This window comes from Coturnix japonica, chromosome 8 (assembly GCF_054131305.1).
Source record: "Coturnix japonica strain WE chromosome 8, WE-NBRP24, whole genome shotgun sequence".
In the NCBI taxonomy this organism is placed as follows: Eukaryota; Metazoa; Chordata; class Aves; order Galliformes; family Phasianidae; genus Coturnix; species Coturnix japonica.
This window is the reverse complement of record NC_140670.1, coordinates 9,864,288-9,888,766: the sequence shown is the minus strand read 5'-3', so window position 1 is coordinate 9,888,766 and position 24,479 is coordinate 9,864,288. Positions and strand designations below refer to the sequence as shown.

Sequence of the window (24,479 nt, the reverse complement as noted above, 5' to 3'; positions counted from 1 at the left end):
AGCATTTTCATTTGAATCCAGACCAGCAAGACCCAGGTATTTGTATCTCCAGCTCTCCACTTGCTCTGAAATTGATTTTAATACTGCTGCCAGTGATAGATAACGTAGTGATTTTATGTTGTAGCACTGAGGTGTAAGTCCATTTTAAATAAAACAAACCACTGGTATTTGTGCTATTTTTAGTGTAAGCCTTCACTTCTCAATTCAGATTAAAATAAATGATAAGAATCCTTTCTCTGTATTAGTAACCACCAGTATGGCTTTATTCATTTGGTTTGGTCTGTCCTTTTTCTAAGTAGAAAAAGTCAGGTATTCCAAGATTGATTGTGTTAGTCTTTTTTCAATATAAAACCTTATCTACCCCAACTTACTCTTAACCCAAGATAATGATTTCCCAAAGATGGTTTATCTCTGTAAGTGCCTGTCCTTCTTTAGTCTAAATTACTAGTTTCAGCTTCTATTTTCTAGATACCTAAAGTGGGGTGGGATGAATTGTACCTTGAGAGGTGTTGGTTTTTTTTTTTTCTAGACAAGCGTTATGTTGCATTTTCTTGTGCTCCATATGGCAGTTTGGAATTTGTAATCTCTGTTGTCTTTTCACAACTATTTCTGAAAGATCAAGAATATTTGAATAGTAGGTTATGAGAGAGTTTTCTGGATAAATAGGATAGACCAAGTTAGAGGTTGTAGGTTCATTTTCTTGCAAAGGTTTCCCTAGCGGGGAGTTTGATATGGAAATTAGAAGTACTTAATTTAATATTGAGAGATGCTTTGTTGTTTCTATTTTAATCAGCAGATCAAAACTTCTCAAGATATGTTCTTCCTTGTTTTCTTTTGTTATCTGTCTCCTGATTTTTATTAACTGTTCTTTGGCCTAGAGGCTCTAGCTTTTGTTAAAATGTGCTAGGAGGCTTGTGATGTTATGTAGGTTGCTCCAAAAGTAATGCCTTCTATTTATTTATGTGGAAACTACAACAAAGAACATGATCATACTGTTTGACAGAGAGAATTCTTAGCTAGAAAATGCTATCTTTCAACATAGTCACCACTTGGCATTTTGACCAGCAGTGAACAAAAGCCTATGTGACATGCCCATAAGTATCTGCACCAGCAGAGGTGACACATTGTCGATGTCACCACTACTGAAATGCACCACCGCATTGCCTTGCTGTGCTGACATCTACTGTTCAATCTCTGAAATTGTTTAGTAAGCATCAGTGAATGTCAGTGGGTACCATTTTTTCTGCATGAAAGAATTCAGTGTCAAGCCTTTGCTTCATCTGCATTTCCATATCAGACACCATTCTGTTTGACTGCCCCTCTACTGTCATCTGTCACATAGCAACAAGATCTAAGAGGATATTAGAGGGAAGGTTCAACCTCTACTGCTATCCCACTGACATCAGCCTCTGATGTTGTGGACCAACAATACAAAACAAGAGGCATTACTTTTGGAGCACCCTTCTTAATTACACCTACCAGGAATATTAGCTGGTGGTTCATGAACGTGGCTGGTGTTTTGCAGTGGCAAAGTATCTGGGACACCTGGGCTTACGTCTTTGCACTGCTTGCACCATAATTCCTCAAAACTGAATGTAAAATAAGGCCTTCAGATGTATAGAGGAAACAAAGTAATCTGAATTACATGGATTAAAAAACAAAAATAACAAAACAACTACCAAACAAGTAAAGCACAAAAAAACCAAACCCAACCAGCCAAAACAAGTCCCACCTCCCTAGTACACTGAACACTTTCCATATGTGAAATGGATACTGGATGTGAAGGATCAGCAGCTGAAGTATTTTCATGAGTATCAAAGGTTGCATTATACAATCTTCAAATGGAGTTTATTCTGGCTTATCTACCTTAATCCTGCGTGTATTTTATCAAATGTTTATCTGAGTAATAAATAATAATAAACTCAAAGTTGTGCTGTAGAAATAATAAAAAGGAAAGCAACCATAATTGGTATAGGGTTCTGTCACTATCTTTGTGAATCTTCCTTGAAATAAAATAAATTCCCCAAAGTATATTTTGGTTAGTTTTTTATTTTAGTAGTAATTCCATAATGTAATGCATTAATTTTAGTACAGATATTTCAGAAAAATGAAAGTTAAACGCATGAAATCTCAAACCTGTTAGGTTTTGGTTTGAAATGCCTTTTCACTTAAAATGTTAAGATGAAATTGCACATCTCAAGGTGGTTTTTGATTATATGGAAACACTTTTCAATGTTTTTGACTTTTAGGAATTTTTAAAACTTGCTCTGTAAGGAATCAGAGAGAAAGCACTAGTTGTACTATCAAAATGAGCATGAAAAGCTTTAGGGGACTTGGTTGTACTTTCCATATCATGCCTTGCAAGACGTGCCTGCTTTTTAGTGAAGATTGTATTCTAGCTTGTGTTTTACTTCTGTTGGAAATGAAAACAGTTTATGATGTGATCAAACATGTGATAATGAATTATGATCAAAAATATGTGATAGAGAACAAAAGATAGGTAAAATGGAAGACTGAAATTTCCTGTCTACACAAGTTGAAAAACAGATATTCTATAACTGGAGATTTCTTGTTAGGAAAGCTGACAGGCTGTTCTCCTGGGCTGCTCTATCAAAGAGAAGTAATGATTTCTGAGAGGTGGAGTGATAGGCTGGGTGAGCTTGAGATTAAGAAAGGAATTTGATGGGAGCAGGAAGGAATCCTCTGATTATCTTTTCTTTTGGCACAGATGCAAATTTTCTGCTGCTGTGGTTAAAGGTCAGCTTTACCAAGCTGAGGCATAGGGTTTTAATAGAAGTGGAGGCAATGATGAAGTGAACTTTGTGTTCTTCATCTCTTTTTGCTCAGTACACTAATGTATCGTATTCTTTGTAGCATGATCTAGTAATATGCAAGTTAGATGTTGTACTCTGATACATAAACTTCAGAGTTTTGCCTACTGCCAAATTCTTGACTTTTTATTTTTTTATGTTTTTATTTTTCAGTCTTGACTGTGTTCCATTGTTTCTGTTAGGCAAGAAATTCTGATTTCCACAAACTAGGATTTCTAAGGTGAATTCTGTTACTGATAATTGACAGTAAGTAGCACATACATGTAAGTGCGTAGTGAAATAAAACTTGATAATATGGAAAAAAAAAGACAAAAACAAGTTACTGGCTCTTCTTACTTTAGCTTCTTCTAAAATTACCTTTTGAGAAAGAGATTGGTATCTAAAATGTGCTGTGAGAACTTTGCTTATAGTTTTGGTCTGGGCACCTGTTGCTTAGTTAGGTCTGTGACCCCTTACCTGGATTCCCGGTCCTGGGGAAAAAAGAAGTTCACATAGAAGAAGGGAGGAAAAATGGGTCTGTCACTTGGATCAGTGATAGAGAGTGGAATAAAGATAAACTCATTTGTCTAACTGGAAATCAACATTCAACTTGGTTAAGAGTGTCCATGCAAGGCTTATACAAATTAATTGCCTCTGGGTAAAGACCTGCAAATTGGTGCAATTTCTGTGGGGAAAAAAAAAGAGTTGCTTATTTATTTGTAAGCCTCTTTATGTATATGCATATTCACAATCAAAACGTTTGCAAAACCCAGCTTGTTGAAATCACGGTATTTGATAAAAGAAATCTATTGACAGTAAATTAAAAACGTTATGATGTGACAGCACTTCCTTTCTCTCAGGCAAAGAATGGGACAACTACTTCTTGAAAAAGCTTTCTACATCTGCCACTAGATTCTGCAAAGACATTGAGTATTACTCTTCAAATACAATGGGGAAAGATGTCTCTCAGTTGTTGCTCTATCTAAACTGTTTGTAATTTTTAACTCTGTTGTATGGCAAATTTTAACTATACTGGCCCAGAAAATTGGATGCAGAGGGCAGCTCATCATAGTAAATGCAGTTGGCAAAATAAAATCATCTAATTCTTCTTTTCTGAGTGGAGCATAGAACAAACCTTCAAGAAGCTTTGTGATAGGTTTTTTTTTGTTGTTGTTGTTGTTTTTGTTTGCTTTTTTTTTTTTTTTTTTCCTCTAAGCATTTGGTAGGAAAGGACTATGTTCTTTGATGTTTGTTTTCTTCTACTCAGAGCTAACAGTCATGGGGGAAAAAAATGACTATAATTCTGAAAAATGAAAACCCAACAGCAACTACAAAATGCCATCCGAAGTAACATGTAATTCTGTGGCAGATAGCTTAAGTTTAAGTGGGCTTTATTAATCCACACCTATTGATGGATTTTTGCTTTACATATTGAAGTACTGACAACTGCAAGATATGTATTTCCATCCCTTTCAGAGACAGTAAGAATTAAATATTCTCAGTGCTAGGGATCATTTCTATGGCTGAACGTTCCAGGCTGTTCAGCACTAAATAAAGATAATATTTTTATGTTTAATTACATGTTCTTTAGCATTGATTTTACTTAGATATTGAAATACAAAAATACTTGTGTTAATTGCAAAACTCTACAACTGCACTTCTACATCTGTAAAAGTCAAACTATTGGAGCATCTTTGTTAACATTGAGAATACAAAATAAAGAGCAGAATCTTTTATTGCTCTTCAGAGCATAATCAGAAGACAAGAAAAATGACTGCTGTTGAAGTGGATGCAGGATTATGTTGTAGAGTGTAATCTGCAGACATAACTGGAGTGTGGGTTTTTTTCCCTTTTCTTTGTTTGTTTTTTGTAAATGAGACAAGTACTTCTAGGCAAGATTCTTATTTATGGATGGGAAGCAGATTTACATTACCACGCTATTATCTAGGATCAGTCTATCCATGGTAAATTAACTTTTTTTCTTTTTGATATCTCATTCTTTCTTGATGTTTTTCAGAATCTTACTTAGCTAGTTAACACAGTTATTTGCTTTTGAGATGAGAACTACCTTCTGTCTGCTAATTTACATTCAATCTCAGCTCTGTGAATCAGAATGTCTGTTCAGTAGTCCCTTGCTTTTGTCCCACTTGCTCAGTTCTAGGAGACCAGTGCATAGCCTGCTTGTTCAGGCCAGAGTTAGTTAATGACATATCAGTGATAATAGGATAGCTGAGTTTTCCTTTCTTGTAAGTTTTTCATTGCCTTTTTATCTCTTCTATTTTAGCAATTCAGCTACTAAATGTATGTTAATTTTATGTAAATCTGTGGCTACGTGCCGCACAATGCATCTACAAAAAAAAATGGAAAAAAAAAAAAAAAGCCCACAAACATATGAACCGAAAAACTTTCTCTTCTTTATTTACAGGTAACTTTTTCTGCAGGTTGTCTAGAAATGAAATTTAACACCTAAACTACGAAGTTAATGCTAAGAGTATCAAGAGTTAGGCCTGAACCTTTGCTTTCCTATGTAAGCTGAAATTTATTACTGTGTGGAATTGAGTCCTCTAACAAACTGACCTGGTTTAAAGGCTTATGTGATGGCCATCAATTAAAAGAGCATAGTCATCCTTACTATTGTACTGACAAGCTTTTAGTATTTTTGGGTGTTGCTCCGGTTGGTTGTTTGCAAAAAGCATGCAAAAGGATATTGTAAAGATGGAAGTAGTAATTGTAGGGATGTGGGAGCTATTTCAGAAGTAACGGGCAGCACAGGATAAATGCACAAATGCTTTAAATGCAAAAACATTTACAGTTTTGATGGAAGGAAGCTATCAATGTTAATTGGATGGTAATAGAAAAGATGGAAGGAGGCCTTCAAAAATTAGTAACTTGTTCTTAATATGTTGAAGTTAGCTTAATTGAGAGGTAATGTGCTCTTAGTGGTGAATGGAGAAAATTGTGTAGAAAATTTAATTATCTTAAAGTAAAGCCTGTGTTTTTAACCATATGAGAATTTTAGGGCTTTGAACCTTGGTATTTTGGGCCTTACAGATTTCCAGCACCTCGCAGCGTATCCTGAATTCATAATATGAAAATTTTTGCACGTTTATGTAATTGATGAAATAAGGCTCAAGTTTCCTGTTATAGGTTGAGCTTCAGGTAATAAATGGTGACATTTTCATTAATCCTCTTAATCACAATTTTTTATTGCATAAGTGTGAAGCAAGGAAAGAAAAGGTAAGCATCCAGAAGACCAAAGTTCTGTGTCTGAGCGGTATATTCATCATACTATGTGGCTGACACTTCTAGCTGTTGAGGTGAGGTGTACTATAAGTTATGCAAGCTCCCAAGGGAGAGTAGTTTTGTTCAACAGGAATTCCAGCTCATCATACCTGGTTTTTACTTTTTGCTAATTGCATAGAGACAGCTGATGTAGAAGTGTACTGGCAGTTATTTGTTTCTTGGATTACTTCAGAAACCAGAAGTTTCTCAAATTGTTAGAAATAGGGATAACTGTCATTGCATGGCATGTCCCCAGAAGTCTCAGTTTTGACAGAACTCTTTTGTATTGCCTGTTGCCCATAAAAGAATTGTTCTGAAGGTGCAAATGCAGGAGAAATCATTTCACAGTGAAGACCTAACCGTGTACATAAAATTAAGCACAGTAGCTGAACTTGTTTCCAAAAAGAAGAAAACAAGGAAATTAGGAAGAAGAATAGGATGTCATGGACTAGAATTTCTCATCATAAGAAAGACAAGTGATAGTTGTTCAGAGATGTTGGATGTTTTTGTTTTTGACAACTTGACTAAGACAAAAGACACCTACTGTTAGATGGTTTTTTTCTTTTTTTTCTTTCAGCATGTTGTTCCTCTGGAAGAGCTCTTTAAAAGAAACCAAACTGATGCAGTATGCAATAACATGAACTGTCATTTTGCATTGCTCAATTTTTAATATCATAACATTAAATTTCTTTTCAATAAGTGCTAAAATAGTATTGAAAATACTGGGCACCAGTAGAAAGAGTGATGCCAGCATCTTCTCCCTGGTCATTGATGATGGGATGCGTGGGGACAGCACAAAGGTGCACAACAGGAGGTTCAGACTGGATGTTAGGAAAAATTCCTTTCCTGTCAGGATGTTTGAACATTGGAATGGGCTTCCTAGTGAGGTGGTTGATGCCCATGTCTATCACTGCTCAAGAAATACTTGGATTATACCCTTGTTAATCTACTTAAGTTTTGGTTATCCCTGATATGGTCAGGCAGTTGGACTTAGATGATCTTTGAAGGTACCTTCTAGCTGAATTGTTCAATTCATGTCAAACTTCTGAAATGTTATCATTCTGAAAAACATAGGCAGCTGTTACCAGACCCCAAGAGCCTTCTTCCCAGACTCAGGACAGAATTACATCATCTAATCATGTTCTCTTAATGAACTGCTGTCAGTCAAACAGTATCAGTTGCTTCTACTCAGCCAGTCTGGTAAGGGGGTGGATGAGCAATATCCTGTGTGTTTTTGTGATGGGAAGTTCACGGTGCCATTTCAAGTTTTACCTTAATTAACACGTACCCCATCAGCCTTCTTTATGAATCATGCATAGGATACAATCCTAGGCTTCCTTGCTCAGAAATTTGTTTCCTTTGAACCTTAGTAGTAGCCTGTAAACACTCGAATTATGAGTGAATTATGGTAGTACTTTATAACCACTGTAAATGTAATTGTTCTATTTTATAAAAAGCTTCCTATTCATGTTCTCAGCTTTAAAATTCAGTTTAAAATTTTGACTCAATTTAGTATGCAAACTTTTTTGAACAGAATTAGCATACACCCAAACTTCAAGATTTTCATGCCTGTGCGGCAGAACTGATTGTTGTTCAGTGGGGAAAACAAAAAGAGATAAAAGAATACAAATCAGGGGCAGGATTGTTTGTGATATTGCCAAAAACTAAATGCAAGAGACATAGGTGAATTCACCTTTTCCTCCCACTGTTTCCAGCAGTCCACAAAGTGCCTTCGTAGCCATTATTTTGTGGCAGCACTCTATGATGTTGTCTTGGCACTCCCTTCCTTGTGTAAGGTTCGCTGGTGTGCTGAGTTCATGGCACAATGGGGTGCTTGACAGTGACTGGCTGACTTCTTGTCCAGCAAAATGAGATAGATGTGTATTTTTGTTGCGTGTTTTCTGGTTGAGCTTTTAGAATAGATTACAAAACAAGGGTTTATGTGTTTTGGAAGTTGAATTTCCTCATCCTTGTTTTTTTAAACTTGTCAATGTTAAGAGCTGGTGCTTAACCTTTTGTGAACACTAAGCTTAATGGCCTTGCCTTTTAAGACCTAGTTTTTTTGAGCTAGAAAACCCAAAATTTCAGCCTAAAAAAATCAGCTCATAAGGCAGTGTTATAAAGCAATATGAGATGCACCTTCTTTTTCTAGGTTGCTAAATGATTAGTTTCAGTTCAAGTTCAAAATGATTTATTTTTTGAATTAAGTTCTTTACGTGAACAATATTGAGCTTTTAGGAGCACATGTGAATGGCTTGTCACCGGTGAAAATGTGAGATACACACCCTGGAGTAGAGCAGTGTTTTAGTCAGTATTGGTGCTTAATCATTTGTTGCTACCACTTGCCCTTAAAGCTGCTCTCTAAAAGAATGGTATATGTATATACCTTCTCTGGATGTGTATATTTTTTCAATACCTGCTCAGAAGAATCAGAAAAGAATAAAGATCTTTAAATAATGCTGAAAATATTAACTTGTATCATTTCCTTTGAATCTGTAAAAAATAATTGCATTTTTAGTTTACGGTAGAAAGAGTTGATACACCTACATTCTGTGATCGATTCCTGCCTTAATCAAGGGTGTATGAAAGACTTCATCACTGCTTTCTGATAATCATTAAGGTACTTTTCTGTACAAAGGTTTCTCTGAATTATTCTCCTTTCAGTTCCAGGAAACAGCAGTTGTCAGCATTGCAATTGTTGGAAAGCTTAGTGGAAAAAAAAAAAAAAAAAGAGTCATCCAGGTAATTGTAAAATGCAGAAATGAAAAGTTACCCAAATGTAAGGGGCTTTTTTTGTTTGTTTGTTTTGTTTTTCTCCTACTTTTAAATGTGCTGTGAGGATGCCACACCACTTAACACTGACTTGGCGTTGTGTTGCAATGCTTGGAGAAAAACAGCAAAGATGTTTAATACAGGAATACTGTGTAGCAGCTGGCCAAAGGTGCTGCAGTGGCTGAACTTTAATGGCCTCTTTATTAATCTATTCATTCATGGAACCAGCCTTTTGCTACAAAAGGTTATTCCCGGTTGTCTGTGGCTTTGGTACATGCATCAGTTTTGCTGTGCTGTAACAGTTATGTACTTGTCAGAAACAGATTTATGGAAACTGTCTGAAATGGAATTGCAAAGATAAGTCAGTTGTTTTGATAGAATGTTTGGAAAAGGTAGCTTTAAATAAAAACATTCCAAGAGTATTAAAAGAGTTAACTTATGTGATGTTCTGAAATGTTATTTTCTAATTATTGAAAGAGATGTTTGAAAAGAATTACTCAAATTCATCTGATGTTTCTGTATGTATGAGGTAGAAGGAGTTTTTGGTTTGGGAGCTGCATAAGGTGCCTTAGGCACTCATTTGTTTATTCTCTTCAGTAAATTTTGTCCTTTTTAAGATGGGATGTGCCTTCCCAGTGCAAGGGAAAGGTTCCGAGTTGCTAGAATTCAGACATCGCCACAAGCTGAATCTAGTAAAAGTTTGTACAACTTCTTTGGACTTGGTTTCTGGAGGACAGGAGAACCTCTGACTACAGATCTGTGTACATATCAGTGAAAGGTCTTCTGTTATAAAATGTTTTGTTTTCATTTAAAGGGAGAAAGCTTTTCAAGACTGATGATAATGCCTGTGGTTTCAGGTAACATCCTACCCGTCACGCAGTATGAACTGTTTCCATTTTCTTTCTCATACATTATTGCAATCCATGTTTTAATTTGAATCTCAATTATAGGAACCGATTTGTACAATCAATTAAGGCAAACACCTCCTTCACTGACACTATTGTTTACCAGCTTACTAACCACATATGTTGATATACAGGGTTAAATAGTTCTGTGTATTTATTTTGCAGCACTGCAAAATAAAGGCGGTTAATTAAAAAAGTAGGGAGGAAAGTAGGTTGATTCTAGGAAGTCATTAAACCTATTGGTGAGACCTGGAGCAAGCTCAGTGGGAAATTACAATCTTATCCCATTAGTTGGGATGTTACAGTAGTCCTTTGGCTATTTCTAGGGTCTGTGAACTTCTACTGACTAGTTTGTAGAATTCCAGGGATGTGAACTAGTGGTTTTGCTCTGAGCTATTAGATTTTTCCTTTTTGTTGACATATTCTTTTTAACAAAAATGTGTGCTTGTGTTTGATACATGAGAACTGGGCAAATTGTTGTTGGATGGGACATAACTGACCAGGTAAGACAGGAGTATACCAGGAAGTAAGCTGGCAGGACTGATCAGGAGAGATTTTTAAACTAGATTTGATGGAGAAGGGGAAGGACTTCTAGGTGACAGAGAAGGGACAAATAAAGCTATCATTCTAGGAAGCAACAAGGAAGAACCTCAGATTTGATGAAATTTGTCTCTAAGGAATTTCAGGAGCTTCTTGAAGAAGCTAACACCACTGATAGCCTCACCGAAGATCCTCTACACCAATGCACACAGTGTGGGAAATAATTAGGAGGAGCTAGAAGCCATGGCATAATTAGAAATCTATGATCTGATTGCTATCACACAACTGTGGTGGGATGAGTCATACAACTAGAGACTGAAACAAATTGACTGAGAGCTAGAAGCATTTCAGAAGAGATAGAAAGGAAAGAATCATGGAATTGCCAAGGTCGGAAAAGTCCTCTAAAATCATCCAGTCCAACCATCCACCTATCTTCCATATTACCCACTATACCATGTCCCACATTAGAACATCTAAATGTTTCATGAACACCTCCACAGATGGTGATTACCTGGAGTTGTGGCCAAAGTGCAAGACCCAGCACTTGGCCTGGAAAAAAATACAGGAATGCCTTTTGGGCATGCAGAGATGAGAACAAGAAAAGCAAGGTGGAGATGGAACTGGACTTAGTGAGGGATGTGAAAAGTAGCAGGAAAGGATTCTACTGGTATGTTGCTCAGAATAGATAGACCAAGGAGAATATAACCCCTGTGATAAATGAGAAGGAAGAACAGGTTTCAGCAGACACAGAGTAGGCTGAGGTACTCAACAAGTTCTTTGCCTTGGTCATTGCTGGCAGTCATGCTTCCTCCACCTCTCTGGAGAGATCTGAAATGGAGGCTGTTTTGATCCAAGGCACTACAGATATTTGTAGATGGAATAGCTGTTTAGGGAGAGGACAGTTTCTTATACTGGAATGTATCTACTTTGTGTAACTGATTGTGATGAGGACAGATGTATTGAGTCTGAGTTTTCCACAAAGGTGTGAAATGCTTTATTTCTAAATAAATACAAAGTGGAGCATTCCAGCAGGCAAATAGATGCAGGTCAACGCTGTCAAGATTTGCAGCTTCACTAACCAGTTACCCTCTAAAGCATTGGATGATAGTTTAGCGATGTCTGTGGCCCTGCATGTGCATCCACCAAATGTTTTTGGTCTTGTGCATTCTGCACAGATTCAGTAATTGTAAAGTATAAATCTGTTTTATGATGATAAATTTCAGAACAGTGTAGGCCAAATCTGTTTGTCAACTGCTGTCAGTTACAGTTAAAGCCATATTAATTTCCTATGAATTTTCTACTTGTAACCTCTTCAGTGTCTTCATCATGCTTTAATACTGGCCACTAGTTTTTGATAGAATTTTGGGCTAATATTGTTGAAGCTGGATAATATTGCAGTCAGCTGACCAGTCCACATGGAGTTACAGGTCTCATAACTATAAAAGTATGTAGCAATGTTCTGAGATATATAATGCTGCTAATGTTTAGATTTATTAAAATAATACTATAAAATAGTTCTGCATGCTGGAGAGGGAATCTTTAACCTAGTTCTTCAACTGTCTTTAGTTTTACCAAAAGCAGCAAGAGAAAGCTAAATGGGGTTCTGGGTTGTCTGACACTTAGATAAAAGTAAGTTATTTCTGAAATGTTTATTGTGTAGAGTTCTCACTTTCACATGTCATCTTTGCTTCAACAGGCTGTGTTTTTAATTTTATATTTTTGTGTGTGACCCAGTTTATCAAAGCAGTTTTCTAAATGACCTTGTACAAGATGAAACTTACCTGAGCATGTAGAACTTGTAATAAACAGACTGCTGGTTTATGTTAGTTGAAAATAGGCAGCAATCTAGTCCATTGGTATTCAAATACCCTTTTATAAATGAATTACTGAAATAAAATCTCTAACACGCCTGATAAATAATGTCAGAGGAAGCACTTTGTTACATAATGCTCAGAAGAGTATTTTCAGGTTAACAAGGTAGTTGGTTACAGTTGAACAGGGGAAGTGGTTAGACTCCAGTGTACAGTGTAGACCTAATTTTGTTAAATCAGTAGTGATTATGGCATTAATGGTGTAATGCAAGGAAAGACATGGAGGCATATAAAAGAGAAGTGCAGAAGGAACCAGAAGGTAGATAAACAGACCTCTTGATGCACAACATGTCAGAATAGTTAAAATAGCAGTGTCAGGAATGTTTCTGGAAGACTGGGAGGTAAAAAGTGAAAAGAGGCAGGAATAGCAACAAAATGCATGTTAAATCTGTATTAAGTATAGATTCCACAAAAGTAACAACTAAAAATAAAGTAATAAAAAAAATAGTAGTGTTACTTCTAAATGGAGGTATCCTGAAGCATTTTATAAGGAATGCACACGTTAAGTAGAAACTCTGCCAGCAGATGATAAACTGCTTAGTATGTAGGTCGCTTGGAAAGTAAAACCTTCTGTTTATTTCAGTAGAAACCACAACAGATACGAAGAGCCCAGTAGCACTGTTTGGCAGAGAAAATTCTCAGCTACAAAACACTTATTTTTCAACATTGTCATCATTTGGCATTTTGGCCAGCAATGAACAAGAGTCTGAGTGCTGCACTTATAAATATCTGCACTAGTGGAGGTGACGCGCTGTCAATGTCACCACGGCTGAAACGCACCACCCACTGCCTCAATGTGCTCACACCCACTGTTTTTTCTCTATAAATTTTAAGCAAGCGTCAATGAATGTCAGCGGTGATATTTTTTTTTCTGCGTGGAGGAATTAATTTATACACTTTTGTTCCGTTTGCATTTCTGTATTGGACACCATTTTGTCAGATTGCCCCCTCTGCTGCCATCTGTCAGACTGCAACTACATGTGGTGAAATAGGAAGGCTCAACTTCTACTACTGCAAATAGTACAGTAAAAGTAACAGTAATATCTGCTTCTAACATAATGGGCCAACGTGACAAAATAGGAAGCATTAATTTTAGAGCAGCCCTTTTATAATGAATCAACTTGATTTTATGTTTTAGTTTGTAAAGAGATCTCTGAAGGACATAGCGAGGGAGTTAAGAGTTAGTGTACTTATGTTTGAGACCATGCTAATTATTTACTGTTATCTGGATTGTCTTTTAGGTGGAATAGCTGTTAATCAGCTACTGAAGATGACAGAGTACTCTGTTACTTACACATAAAGTATACTTGGGGGCTGCTCTGAAAGCAGTGCTTCCTGTTTTATAATGTTGGTTGATGACATCATAGATAGATGAAAATTCTATCTGATTATATTAATGCCACTGAAAGATTCCCTAATGTCAAGTAAAATGAAAGACAAGGAGGTAAATTCACTGTCGGAATGGCAATATGATATTTATTCCTAAAACCAAGCTGAAATGTTGTAACGCAGATATGAAGTGACTGACTACTACTTTTTTTAAAAACTGTTTTGAATTTTTTAAAAGACTTCCAGTATAAACAACATAGTCTTATGTTTGTTTTATTCATAAAATGGTTCACTGTAAGCTCCTAATACTTGTATCTTTTGTTTGCTGTCTGTGCTTTTGGAATATTGGGTTAGACCATTGCCAAGGAATACATAAAACTGAGATTCATGAGGAGAAGATTGAAAATAGGGAACAGTTTTTCTCAAACATTGTATTGTGTTTAAAAGTATTAATGCAGTTTAAGAGTACAGCTTCATTGCAACTATGAAAACTGAATTTCTTCAATCCTCAAACTTTTTATATTGCTCAGGTGGGGAGCCAATGAATTGTTGGAATAACAGGGAAAGGTTCATAAATTATTTATAAGACACAGCTGTGCATGGAAGGCCAGGCATTCTATCCCTTATTCTCTTCAGATTTTTGGAAAGGAAGAGTAATTTACTTGTCCTTGGACTAACAAATTCTTTGTAATTATTTATATCAATTAAATAAATAGAAAATTCTGATAACAGAACACTATTAAATTATTCTTTGTTGGAAAGTCTATTAAAATGTTGATAAATGAAGATTTGTTTTTATTGTTTGGCACCTGGGCTATGCTGTTCATTTCATGACCTGTGAATAATTACAGATTAAGTATGCCTATTTATTTTGTTCTGTGCTGTTAGCTGCTGCACTACAGAGGACTGTTTCTCAAGCAGTTCTTGAACTACATTAATGTAAGACTGATGCAGTGTAAATACAGCTATTTTAGTAAAGGATTGTCAAAGCTAGCAAGTGTAATTTATGTAAGGGTCTCACAAGGCTTCGGCACAAAGAAAAGATCTATAGGGCCTTGGTGTCCCAAAGGCACTCAGGCAGCCCATTACAAAAGGTTGATATTGAGCTGCAGTTAAGTGAAGTGTGTTTGTTTTTCTTCATTTTTGCAAACTTCCTGAGTTGTGTAACCTTGTAGGAAGGCTTTTTTTTTTGTTTGTTTAAAGAAACTGTATCTCCACTGCATATAGTAAAATGGAGAATAAACCCGAACTTGCATATATTTCATGTTTCTTTATACTTTCTCAATATAAATTGTACTGACATTACTATTTCATTAGATAATTCTACAGCTAATTAATGATCTGTGTATGACACAGGGCGTAAATCACTCTGTATTTCATTGTATCAAATCATGGCAAATCTTACTGGATCTTGAGGATGCAAAAATAAGTAACTTAAAAAAAGTCTGCATATGTGATTTGAAAGGCTCTGAGAAGTAACAAAACAACCACAAGGGATTTAAGAAGCCATAGGATCTTAATCGGAAATTTCCTGTATTTAGGTGAATTCTATACTGTAGGTATTATACTGTGAACTTGAACTGGTGAGAGATCATGAGATTCCTTGTTAACGTCATCCCCTTTCCACAGCTCCTTCTCTCTCTTTTTTTTTTTCTTTTTTTTTTTTTTCTCCCCTCTCCTGAGTTCTCTTGTTCAGATCATGTTCTTGGACAAATTAATTTCCCCAAGTAATGAAGTCTTCCTTGCAGAGATGATGTTGCTAAGTTTGATAGCATGGGAATGAATACCTACTTACAAAACTGTTTGTTTTTATTTAAGGTTGCAAATCTTGCTTGTTCGCTGTCAACAAATGAAGATGGAATGAAAATTGTCCAAATGGCAGCTAATCACATAGAGACTTTGTGCCCACAGGTATGACTTTTTCAATTAATACCCATTACAATGCACTGGGCATGCACAGTGTTTTTTTACACAACGTAGATGTTTAGTTATGCTTTTTCAGTCTAACATTCACATTCAGTTCTCAGAGTGGTTAGTGTAGTTAAATGAAAACCGAATAACAAATGAAGGGCATGTACTTAGTTAATCCTTTTGTTATTTCTTAGTGGTTAACACAGGAATTGTGAACAGCCTATTGATTGGGAGTCTTAAGGAGTTGTAGGAATTGCAATTTAAGAAACATGCTGTTTTGTTTCAGAAATTAAACCTGATGGAATGAATAGCCTACCATGATAGGCAAATTGGGAGTGTCTTTACTTTTATTAAGCACGGTACATATTTTGACTGAACCTGAAATGTTATTACAGCTTGCTTTATTTTGTGTGTATGCAGACATTCCAGTATTCTGATTATCACCGAACTTGAGCTTTTGTCTAAAGTAGATGAATAAGAATTAACACAGCTGCAGATACTTTATTGGTACTTAACTTAGAGAAAGTGAATTCCTTCTATGTTTCTCATGTTCAGAATTACAGACATGTAGAACAGCTACATAATTCTGTTTAGAGCAGAGATGATTTGTGTGAATCTGACACGAGTTGTTTCATCCTTGAGGTAACATAATTTCAAGATCATTAGTTCTTTGGAAAACACTACAGTTCACACAGTGGCTGAAATGTTCTTATCCTTTCTTGTGCTTGAATGCTAAATATAGTTGTAATAGAAGGTAAAAAACAAATATTAGCAGTATGCTCAATTACAAGCTTGAGGAGTCCATTTTATATCCACTGAGTAAAGGACGGGACATGAGAAAAAGATATGTATGTTAGTGTGATACTCTGAAAGTGCTTTGTCTTATCATCAAATCATAGAAAGGTTTGGGTTTGAAGGAACCTTAAGGACCATTCATTTCCAACCGCACATGCTATGTACAGGGATACCTGACACTAGATGAGGTTGCCCAAAGTCCCATCCAGCCTGGCCTTAAACACTCCAGGGATGGGGCTTCCACAGCTCCTCTGAGCAACCGGTTCCAGTGTCTCACTGTTCTCATTGTATAGAATTGCTTACTTAGGTCTCATCTAAATTTACCTTCTTTAAGGTACCTCTTACCCTAACACTACACTCCCTGAAAGGAATCATTATAACTTTGTAGCACGTTGGTGTTTTTATACATATCACTGTATAAAATGGCTTTAATATGTTACTGTTCTTGTAGGATTATTAGCTTGTAAGAAGAATTTGTTAACAGCTTCTTCCAGCTGCTTTATTTCTGCAAGGGTACAAGTGGACCTTTACACTGTGTTATCATGCATCCAGTTGTAGCATTTTTTTTTTTAAACTTGAGATTATCAGTATCACATGTGATAGCAGAAACTCTTAAAGGCTAATATTGACTAAAGGATTACTTTTTTCTTGTGGCCATTTAAATTGCTAGGATTTAATTTTCTGTAGTAAAATTGAAATTGTTTTTGTTTTGCGTAATTTTCCCTTTGGTGTGGTATATTTTTTCATTTATTTATGTATTGTCTTTTTTTTTTTTTTTACCTTTTTGAAACCTTTTAAATTCATTTCAGAGATGAATTAGTTGATGATTGTAAGTTTATCTAAATGGAGAATGCTGTATGCATGTTAAAAGATCTTATTACTATTAATGGTGTGTTCATTGTGCAGCATTTGCTGCTTTCTCAGATAAGGATCATTCCCTGGGAATGCAATTGGTATTTTACCCAAGTAAGAACAGCAGAGTAAGACTTCTGCATTTTTACAGTAAATCATATTATGCTTTATCTTGAAAAAATTCTCCACAGGAAAATAATTATTTCTTAAGATCCTTGCAGAGCATATCAATTAGAGTTTGAAATGGGAGAAATTAGCATGCAGAAACCCTCAGTATTCCTAAATCTGTAGAGTAAAAAAATAAAATTTAGGCTTTTTGGTCAGAAAAATATATTGCCATAACAGAGACAAGTTGTTTGGATTTAAGTGTACAAACACTGAGTGAAAACCAAAATAAACCCTCCCCCCCCCCACACCAAATAATACCATGGGACCTTTGGATTTCAGCATCAAAATTTCCCATGTTGCCACAGCACTGGTAAAAAGGTAGATAGAAAATAGGCAAGCACTGGAGGAAAGCCTTGTAATTGTTATAATTAGTAGAAGTACATGTGTTCTCTTAATTATACTGTACTGTATTTAAAAGTTGAGAGTTGATTCTGAACTCAGGCTTTTTAAAATTTAAATGAGATTATTAGTAAATATTTACCTGTTCAATAAATTAAATAAGCTAAGAAAGTGTTAGAGCAGATATGAAACAATTTCTGTTCATGAAATTGCTTGAGGATTGTATTTTAAAAAAATATTTAATTTTATATCAATAATAATAGATAACAATAGAATGCAGAGAGAGTGCTGCTATCATATGTTTTAGTGAAGGAAATATAATTCCTGTTCATGACAATAGCTTCTGCTGGGAGATGTTTCTCGAGTGTTGTCAAATAGGCAAAATCTAAAATGTTGCTGTTGTTCTGTATGGGAATCCATGTTGCCTTCCTGGTACTCAAGCAAATCTGTCATTTCCTTAAATCTGTTAGAAAGAAAAGGAAAAGAATCCACAGAAGCAAGCAAACAATTGTATTTTTTTTAACAGAAAGGGTACAAAATGATAGTTTTTTTTCTCATCTGGGATTTGGGTTTGTTCCCCTCTTGTTTCATTGAAGAGATGTATTGGAGGAGGCCTGTTGATCCTCTGCCTCATGGTAGAGGCCAAAATAGGCAACAGATGGTAAACCTGTTGGATATGGACGTGGAAGAATTTCCTAAATATAGGACATTAGAAATGAGTAGACAAGGGTTCCAGTTTCTCTTTCTAAAATGCCATAGATTTTTACATTTACATAAGATTCAGTCTGATCAGCTTTCATGTGGCTCAACAAGTAAGTCCAGCAAGCTAGGCTAACAAAAGGAGCAGCTAAGGGTAAGAAGACTTTGTTTTGAGTCTGTAAAGATGATTTGGCCTGTCTGGGCTATAGTGTAATTATTAGGCCCCTTTTTTCTTATTTCTTTAAGGCAGTCTTCAGGCATTGTTTGCTTTATTCAGTATGCCAGTTTTTAAAGAACAGGTACTGGGAGTAAATGGAGCAAGCAAGCTAGATTGATTTCCTTTTTAGTTATTTCTGTTCTGTAATGCTGAGCACAGGTACAGACTGGGAGATGAGTGGGTGGAGAGCAGCCTTATGAAGAGCAGTTAGGTGGTGTTGGTTGACAGCAGGCTCAACATGACTCATCAACAGGCACTGACAGCCTAGAGGGCAAGCTGTGTTTTGAGGTACTGTAGCCACAGCACAGCATAGCCAGCTGGTCAAAAGAGAGGATTTTTCCACTATAGTTAGTACTGATGTGTCCTCACCTTGAAAAATGTGTGTAGCTCTGGATCTTAAAGGAGCTTAGGGACTTTGAAATTATCCAGAAGGTTGCAAAAAGGAAATCTGGTAAGAGTGCTGTTATATGAGGAAATACTGAGAGCATTTGTGTTGTTTATGCTGCAGAAGAGGCTGAGAGGTGATGTCTTTGCTCTTTACATCTTCCTGTGGAAGAGAAGCAAAGATGACATGCAGTCTCTCTTCCTGGGAACTGATGGCAGTATGTTTAGGAATGACACGAGGTTGCACCAGAGGCGACTCAGACTGGACATTAGGAAAAATTATTTACAGTGATAATGGTCAAACACTGGAACATGCTTCCTAGAGAGGTGGCTGATGCCAGTGTTCGAGAGTCAATTAGATAATACCCTTGATAATGTGCTTGAAGTTTTGGTTAGCTCTGAAGTGATCAGGCAGTTGGACTGGATTATCTCTGAATCATAGAACATCCCAAGTTGGAAGGGACCCTTAAAGATCATCAAATGCAACTCTTGGCTCAACTTAGGGTTGCCCCAAAATCAGATCATACGTTTGAAAGCACTGTCTGGATGCTTGTGAACTCTGGCAAGCTCCATGCTGTGAAGGTTTCCTTTACCCATCCGCCCTTGGGTGAAGAACCTTTTCCTGATATCCAGCCTCTGTTGCAGCTCCATGCCATTCCCTTGGGTTCTATCTCTGGTTGCTTGAGTGAGCAGATCAGCATCTGTCCTTCCACTTCCTCTTGAGAGGATGCCATAGGCCACAGTGAGGTCTACCCTCAGTCTAATCCACTTTGGGCTGAACAAACCAAGGGACTTCAGCTGCTCCTTGTACATATTCAAGTGGTCTGCACAGCTCTCTGATTTGAAGGTCTTCTGGCTGAAGTATTCTATTATGTTAAGCAAGATACTGACCTGATTAGTGGAATGTATTTTGTGTCTCAGGTTTCTAAGCCATTCACATACAGATCTGATATTATCATCTTCAGCGTTGTAGATTTGTTTATCCCAGTGTGATGAATCTGTTTTTTCAACATTAGCTGGACTGTCTGGATCTCATTTGCAGTATTCAGGGATAACAGAGCTGCTTCTTTATTAACTTATGTATCTGCAGTGTGGAGAATGTTAAAAAACAAAAACAACAACAACAAACAGCAAAAGACCCTCCAAGTTTCTTAGGAGAAGCCAGACATTGCAGCCCTTTTCTCTTTGAGTTTCAGTAATTTCAGCACAGCTGTGGTGCTTTCTTTCCTGTCTCTGAAACAGGCAGCCATCAACCTCTTACATGTATCTGGGATCATTTGAAATTTTATTTATCCATTTCAGAAGCACTGTGGCATCAAGAGTTTACTAAGGTTTTCGTTGAGTCTGTGGCTGATGGGCTAGATGTCTTTGTTGCTTCCCGATCTGGCGACAAATCAAGGCTGCTGTGTGCAAGTACCGTGCCTCTGCGCATGGGGAACAGACGGGACTCACACACAATGTGTAATGCTGAAAGTACAAGTTTAATGCCTTGAAACAAACCCTATATAGTGGTACAGGTGGCTGCCCCGGGCAGACACTCATGACCTCCCTGACTCCACCCCAGATGCATGCAGGCACGACCTACACAATACCCAATAGTCTTCTACAGACATTTGTGTTGTCATCTTCACTGATTACTCTGTGGTTCTGTGCAAAGTAGCATGGAAGCTTTGAACAGCCTCACAGTTGCAGCAGTGTGTCTTGTGGTCAGATATACAACTAAAACTTTAAAGTCCAAGAAGGACCTACCTGGTCTCTGTATCTTTTCATAATATTATGATCATATCTTTATTTTTTTTTGCTATGTTTTGCTTAAGCTCTTAATGTGAGTGCCCTGTAAATATTTTCTCAAAACCAAATGTTTTATCAGTGTATTTTTTACAAAAATCAATGGGGGATTTTATTTTTCCTTTTGAGTTATATTTTGATTTATACTTAAATTGTTCAGCTCTTCGGGGTTGATACAGATTGGTGGATATTATTTACTTATAAATTATTTTCTGAAAAGTCTGTACTTCATTGAACAAACCTGAAGATTTTCCTTGGTAGAAATGAAACTTCAGAGCTAATGAAGGGCAGCGTTCTTTTGATGTGTGTTTTGGTTTTTTTTTTACTTCTTCAGATACTGTAGTTTAGTTTTGATGCTATGGAGTTTTGCAACTGGCAGTCTATGTTTCCTATATATTTGCTTTTTCATCAGAGAAAATCAATCATCCACTTTGTTCTTTGCTCACGACATGGTGGGGGATAATGAAGAAGCTTTTTATTAGTGTCATAAAAACAGTTTGCCAGTATCACTTTCATAACTACAGTTGTTTCATCATCTTGTTTGAACAGGTTCTGATGCATTTCCTTTTTATCTGTCTTAACTCCTTTTTATACACACACAGCAGTCTTGTGCAAGGGCAGAAGTAATGGGGGAATTGCAGTCATAGAATGGCTTGGGTTGGAAGGGAACTCAAAGATCATCTAGTTCCATGCATCTGCCGTGGGCAGGATTGCCAACCACTAGATCAGGAACATGATAAATCAGTGTGTTGTCTACCATCTGCTTTAAAAGAGATAAAGCAGATGTTAGTATCTCTAACAGTGTCAGGCATCTTTGTATGTACCTTCTTCAGTCTTTTGAATCAAGAGATTAATTAAAAGTACACATCATGGCTTAATATTTCTGAATCCAAAGGACGGACGTTTTGGTGAAGTAATGCATTTTGCATGTGGCTTTTCCCTGTGTTATCCAAATCCACGCACAGTGCTGCTAAAGTTAATGAAAAAGTTCTTGTTAATCATTTGGAGAGTGGTTAGGCCCTGGAACAGGCTGCCCAGGGAGGTTGTGGATGCCTTGTCCTTGGAGGTGTTCAAGACCAGGTTGGACAGGACTCTGTCCAACCTGATCTAGTAAAGGTGTATGTTTGGTGGCCCTGCCAGGCAGGGGGGCTGGAACTACATGATCCTTGAGGTCCCTTCCAACCCAGGTTATTCTGTGATTCTGTGAAAGCAGTCTCCCTAACTCTACTGTGATAGTCTGCTTGAATGTTCCTGTATTTAGTTCCTTCTTTTACACCTTTGCTTCACAAGCAATTTAATCCGGTATACATCTCCTGTGCTGCTAGAGATTCGGTCTCCCTTCCTTCATTCACATTGTGATTTCTACTTTCTTCCCTTGTGACTAAAGTAGAATACCTGTAACTATTCAGCTGTATGCAACATGTCACTGAGAATTAATTTTGGAGGGGGGCAGGAAGGTTGGTTTTCACTCAAGTCAGTTGTATGATACAGTTTGCTCTATGGGTATATGAACCTTTCTCATTTCCTCTGGCATGGTCATCCTAATCCTAATGCTGTGGGCCAGCAAAATGTATTAGAAGGCCTAATGCTTTATGCTGTAATGCAAATAAGCTTAGCTGAATATTTACTTTGGCTTGAGCTTTACCCATAATCAGTTTGAAAGAAAATAAAAATTAAACTATGACTCTCAGATTCCATTGAAAAATCTCACATTGCCTAATTGGCTATTTTATGATAATACATTGAGAATGTTTTATTGCAAAATGCCCTGAGGTTTTCTGTTTTAATTTTCATCTTCCAGTTTCTGTTATGTAAGAAGAGAATCTTCAACAATTTCTCAGATTGTAGTATAAATGAAAATACCAACTACACATACTGAGTGGCCTCATCTTCTTTAGCACTGCGGAAGTTGCTCTGTTTTATCCTCTTATGCTTGCTCCACCTGTGATTGCTGAAGTTATTGGGAAGCCACAGGGATGAGGCAGTTTTTTAAAGTTGTTGGAGGGTATATGTTCTAGATCCATGCTACACAAAAATGCTATAAACATTCTGTAAAGAAATTATTTTTCCCTGAACCTTTAAAACTTGAAAGCTTTTTTCTTGGAAAAGTAGTCCTTTCTTTCTTCAACATCATCATTTATTGTGATTTACTAAGTTCTCCTAAGATGCCATGTTTTGTTGCTGACAGTATTGCAGCAGAACGGTAGGGAAGAGAAGAAAGGCAGTAAAACTCCATTGTTAGAGACCTGAAATAAAATACTTAATCTGGGAAGGGGAGTGGTACAGTAGGAAAGCATAGAGTAGTACATGACGGCATAATAATACCTCTCTTAAGAGATTCATTTTCACATGGTTTTTGGAAGAGAGGGGAAGACAGCAATAAAGAGCCGAGAATGTGTATAGATGTAAAATGCAGTAATAGAGAAGTATAAATAGCAGATATAAGAATGTTTTAATCATGTTGAAACAAGAAGCTGAAACCACACTGATCATGTATGATTCCATCTGCAGTTTTTTTTCTTGGTATTGAGCACAGCATTGCTATCTGCTGCTTCCCCAGTTTTGGGATGCTTTCCAGCTGCGGTACTGCATACATGATGGGGATCCTCATGGGTGCTTCAGCACCTTTGAGGCAGCTGACAGCATTGTTTGCAGGGAACAATAGATGGATGCTCCAAATCTGGCAATAACCAGTTCTGTTGCAGCAGTAAAGAAATGTGTCAGTGTTGAGGTGATATTGCAGCTGCCTCTGAGGAAACCTAGCTTAATATTCGTGGTAGCTTTTTTGTTGTTGTTCATTGTATTGTTAATAGCAATTTATTTTTTATTTTTAAAGTTTCTCTCTTCTGTTAATACTACAGTAGGAAGTGAATGAGTATATCTGTAGCATGGCCAGGGTTAGGACTATATGGTCTACATTCTTGTTTGTGCACGTATGACCTGTAACTTGCAGCTAAGGCCCAAACTTTTGGCAATTTGTAGTGTTTTCTGTACAGGTTTTCAAAGCAAAGTAGACAGATAAATTTTCCTTTCTTCACACCCACCTTCCCCTTCCATCACCTGTACAGGGGTGAACTTCAGTGAGTTTTGGGAATAATAGCATGTTTTTCAGATGTCTAATCTAGATACGTGTAGAGAGGTGAATCTCACAAATTTGGCTAAATCATGTTTCTGATGAGCTTCAGGTCTTTTAAATTATAGGTTTAAATGGTTTCCATAGAAGTAATATCAACTTCAAGATAGCAAATGACTACCAGTCTGTGTTTAAATAATTTGTTCCTGGAAGCCAAAATGCTAAAATCTCATTGAAAAAGGCAAAGGGAGGTTACATGGTCTGCGAGTGGCTTTTATACATTATATTTGAGGAATGATATGCACAAAGTCTAAGCTACATGGTCTAAGAAAAGGCATTCCAAAAAAACACAGAGCACACACCCAAACATGGGTGATGAATACTTACCTGCTTTTTCAGTTCTTTTGCACTTTTCTAATATTTCAAACTGAAATAATGAGAATGCCTCTTCAGTTTTCATTTTTACTTATCTCAGTGTTATATTAGGATCTCTGTTCAATAACCTAAGTTCAGTGCCACCTTGTTCCTCATTTTACTAGTCTGTTTTGAACCCAGCCTTAATCTTTTCAGTAACTGAAATTGGTTTCTTAGAAGTGCAGATACTTCACTAAGGTTAAAGAAAGGAAGCATTCAGTGAGCATTTAAAGATCATATAGTCCACATTTCCTTTTCTTCTTTCTTCAACTATTGCATGTTCTAGAGGGTTAAAATTCTCCTGATGACTGTTCATCTTACCCTTGTCTT

The 24,479-nt window shown here is 36.7% G+C and overlaps 1 protein-coding gene across 5 annotated transcripts in view; it reads left to right on the top strand.

Moving 5' to 3' along the window:
- Positions 1–24,479, top strand: part of CTNNA3 (catenin alpha 3) — a 376,683-nt gene that overhangs the window by 231,754 nt on the left and 120,450 nt on the right. For all 5 annotated transcript variants that reach the window (XM_085554028.1, XM_015866262.3, XM_085554027.1 and 2 more), the window contains one exon: positions 15,328–15,420. In XM_085554028.1, the coding sequence (XP_085410154.1) occupies positions 15,328–15,420 (93 nt within the window). The remainder of the gene's footprint in view (positions 1–15,327; positions 15,421–24,479) is intronic.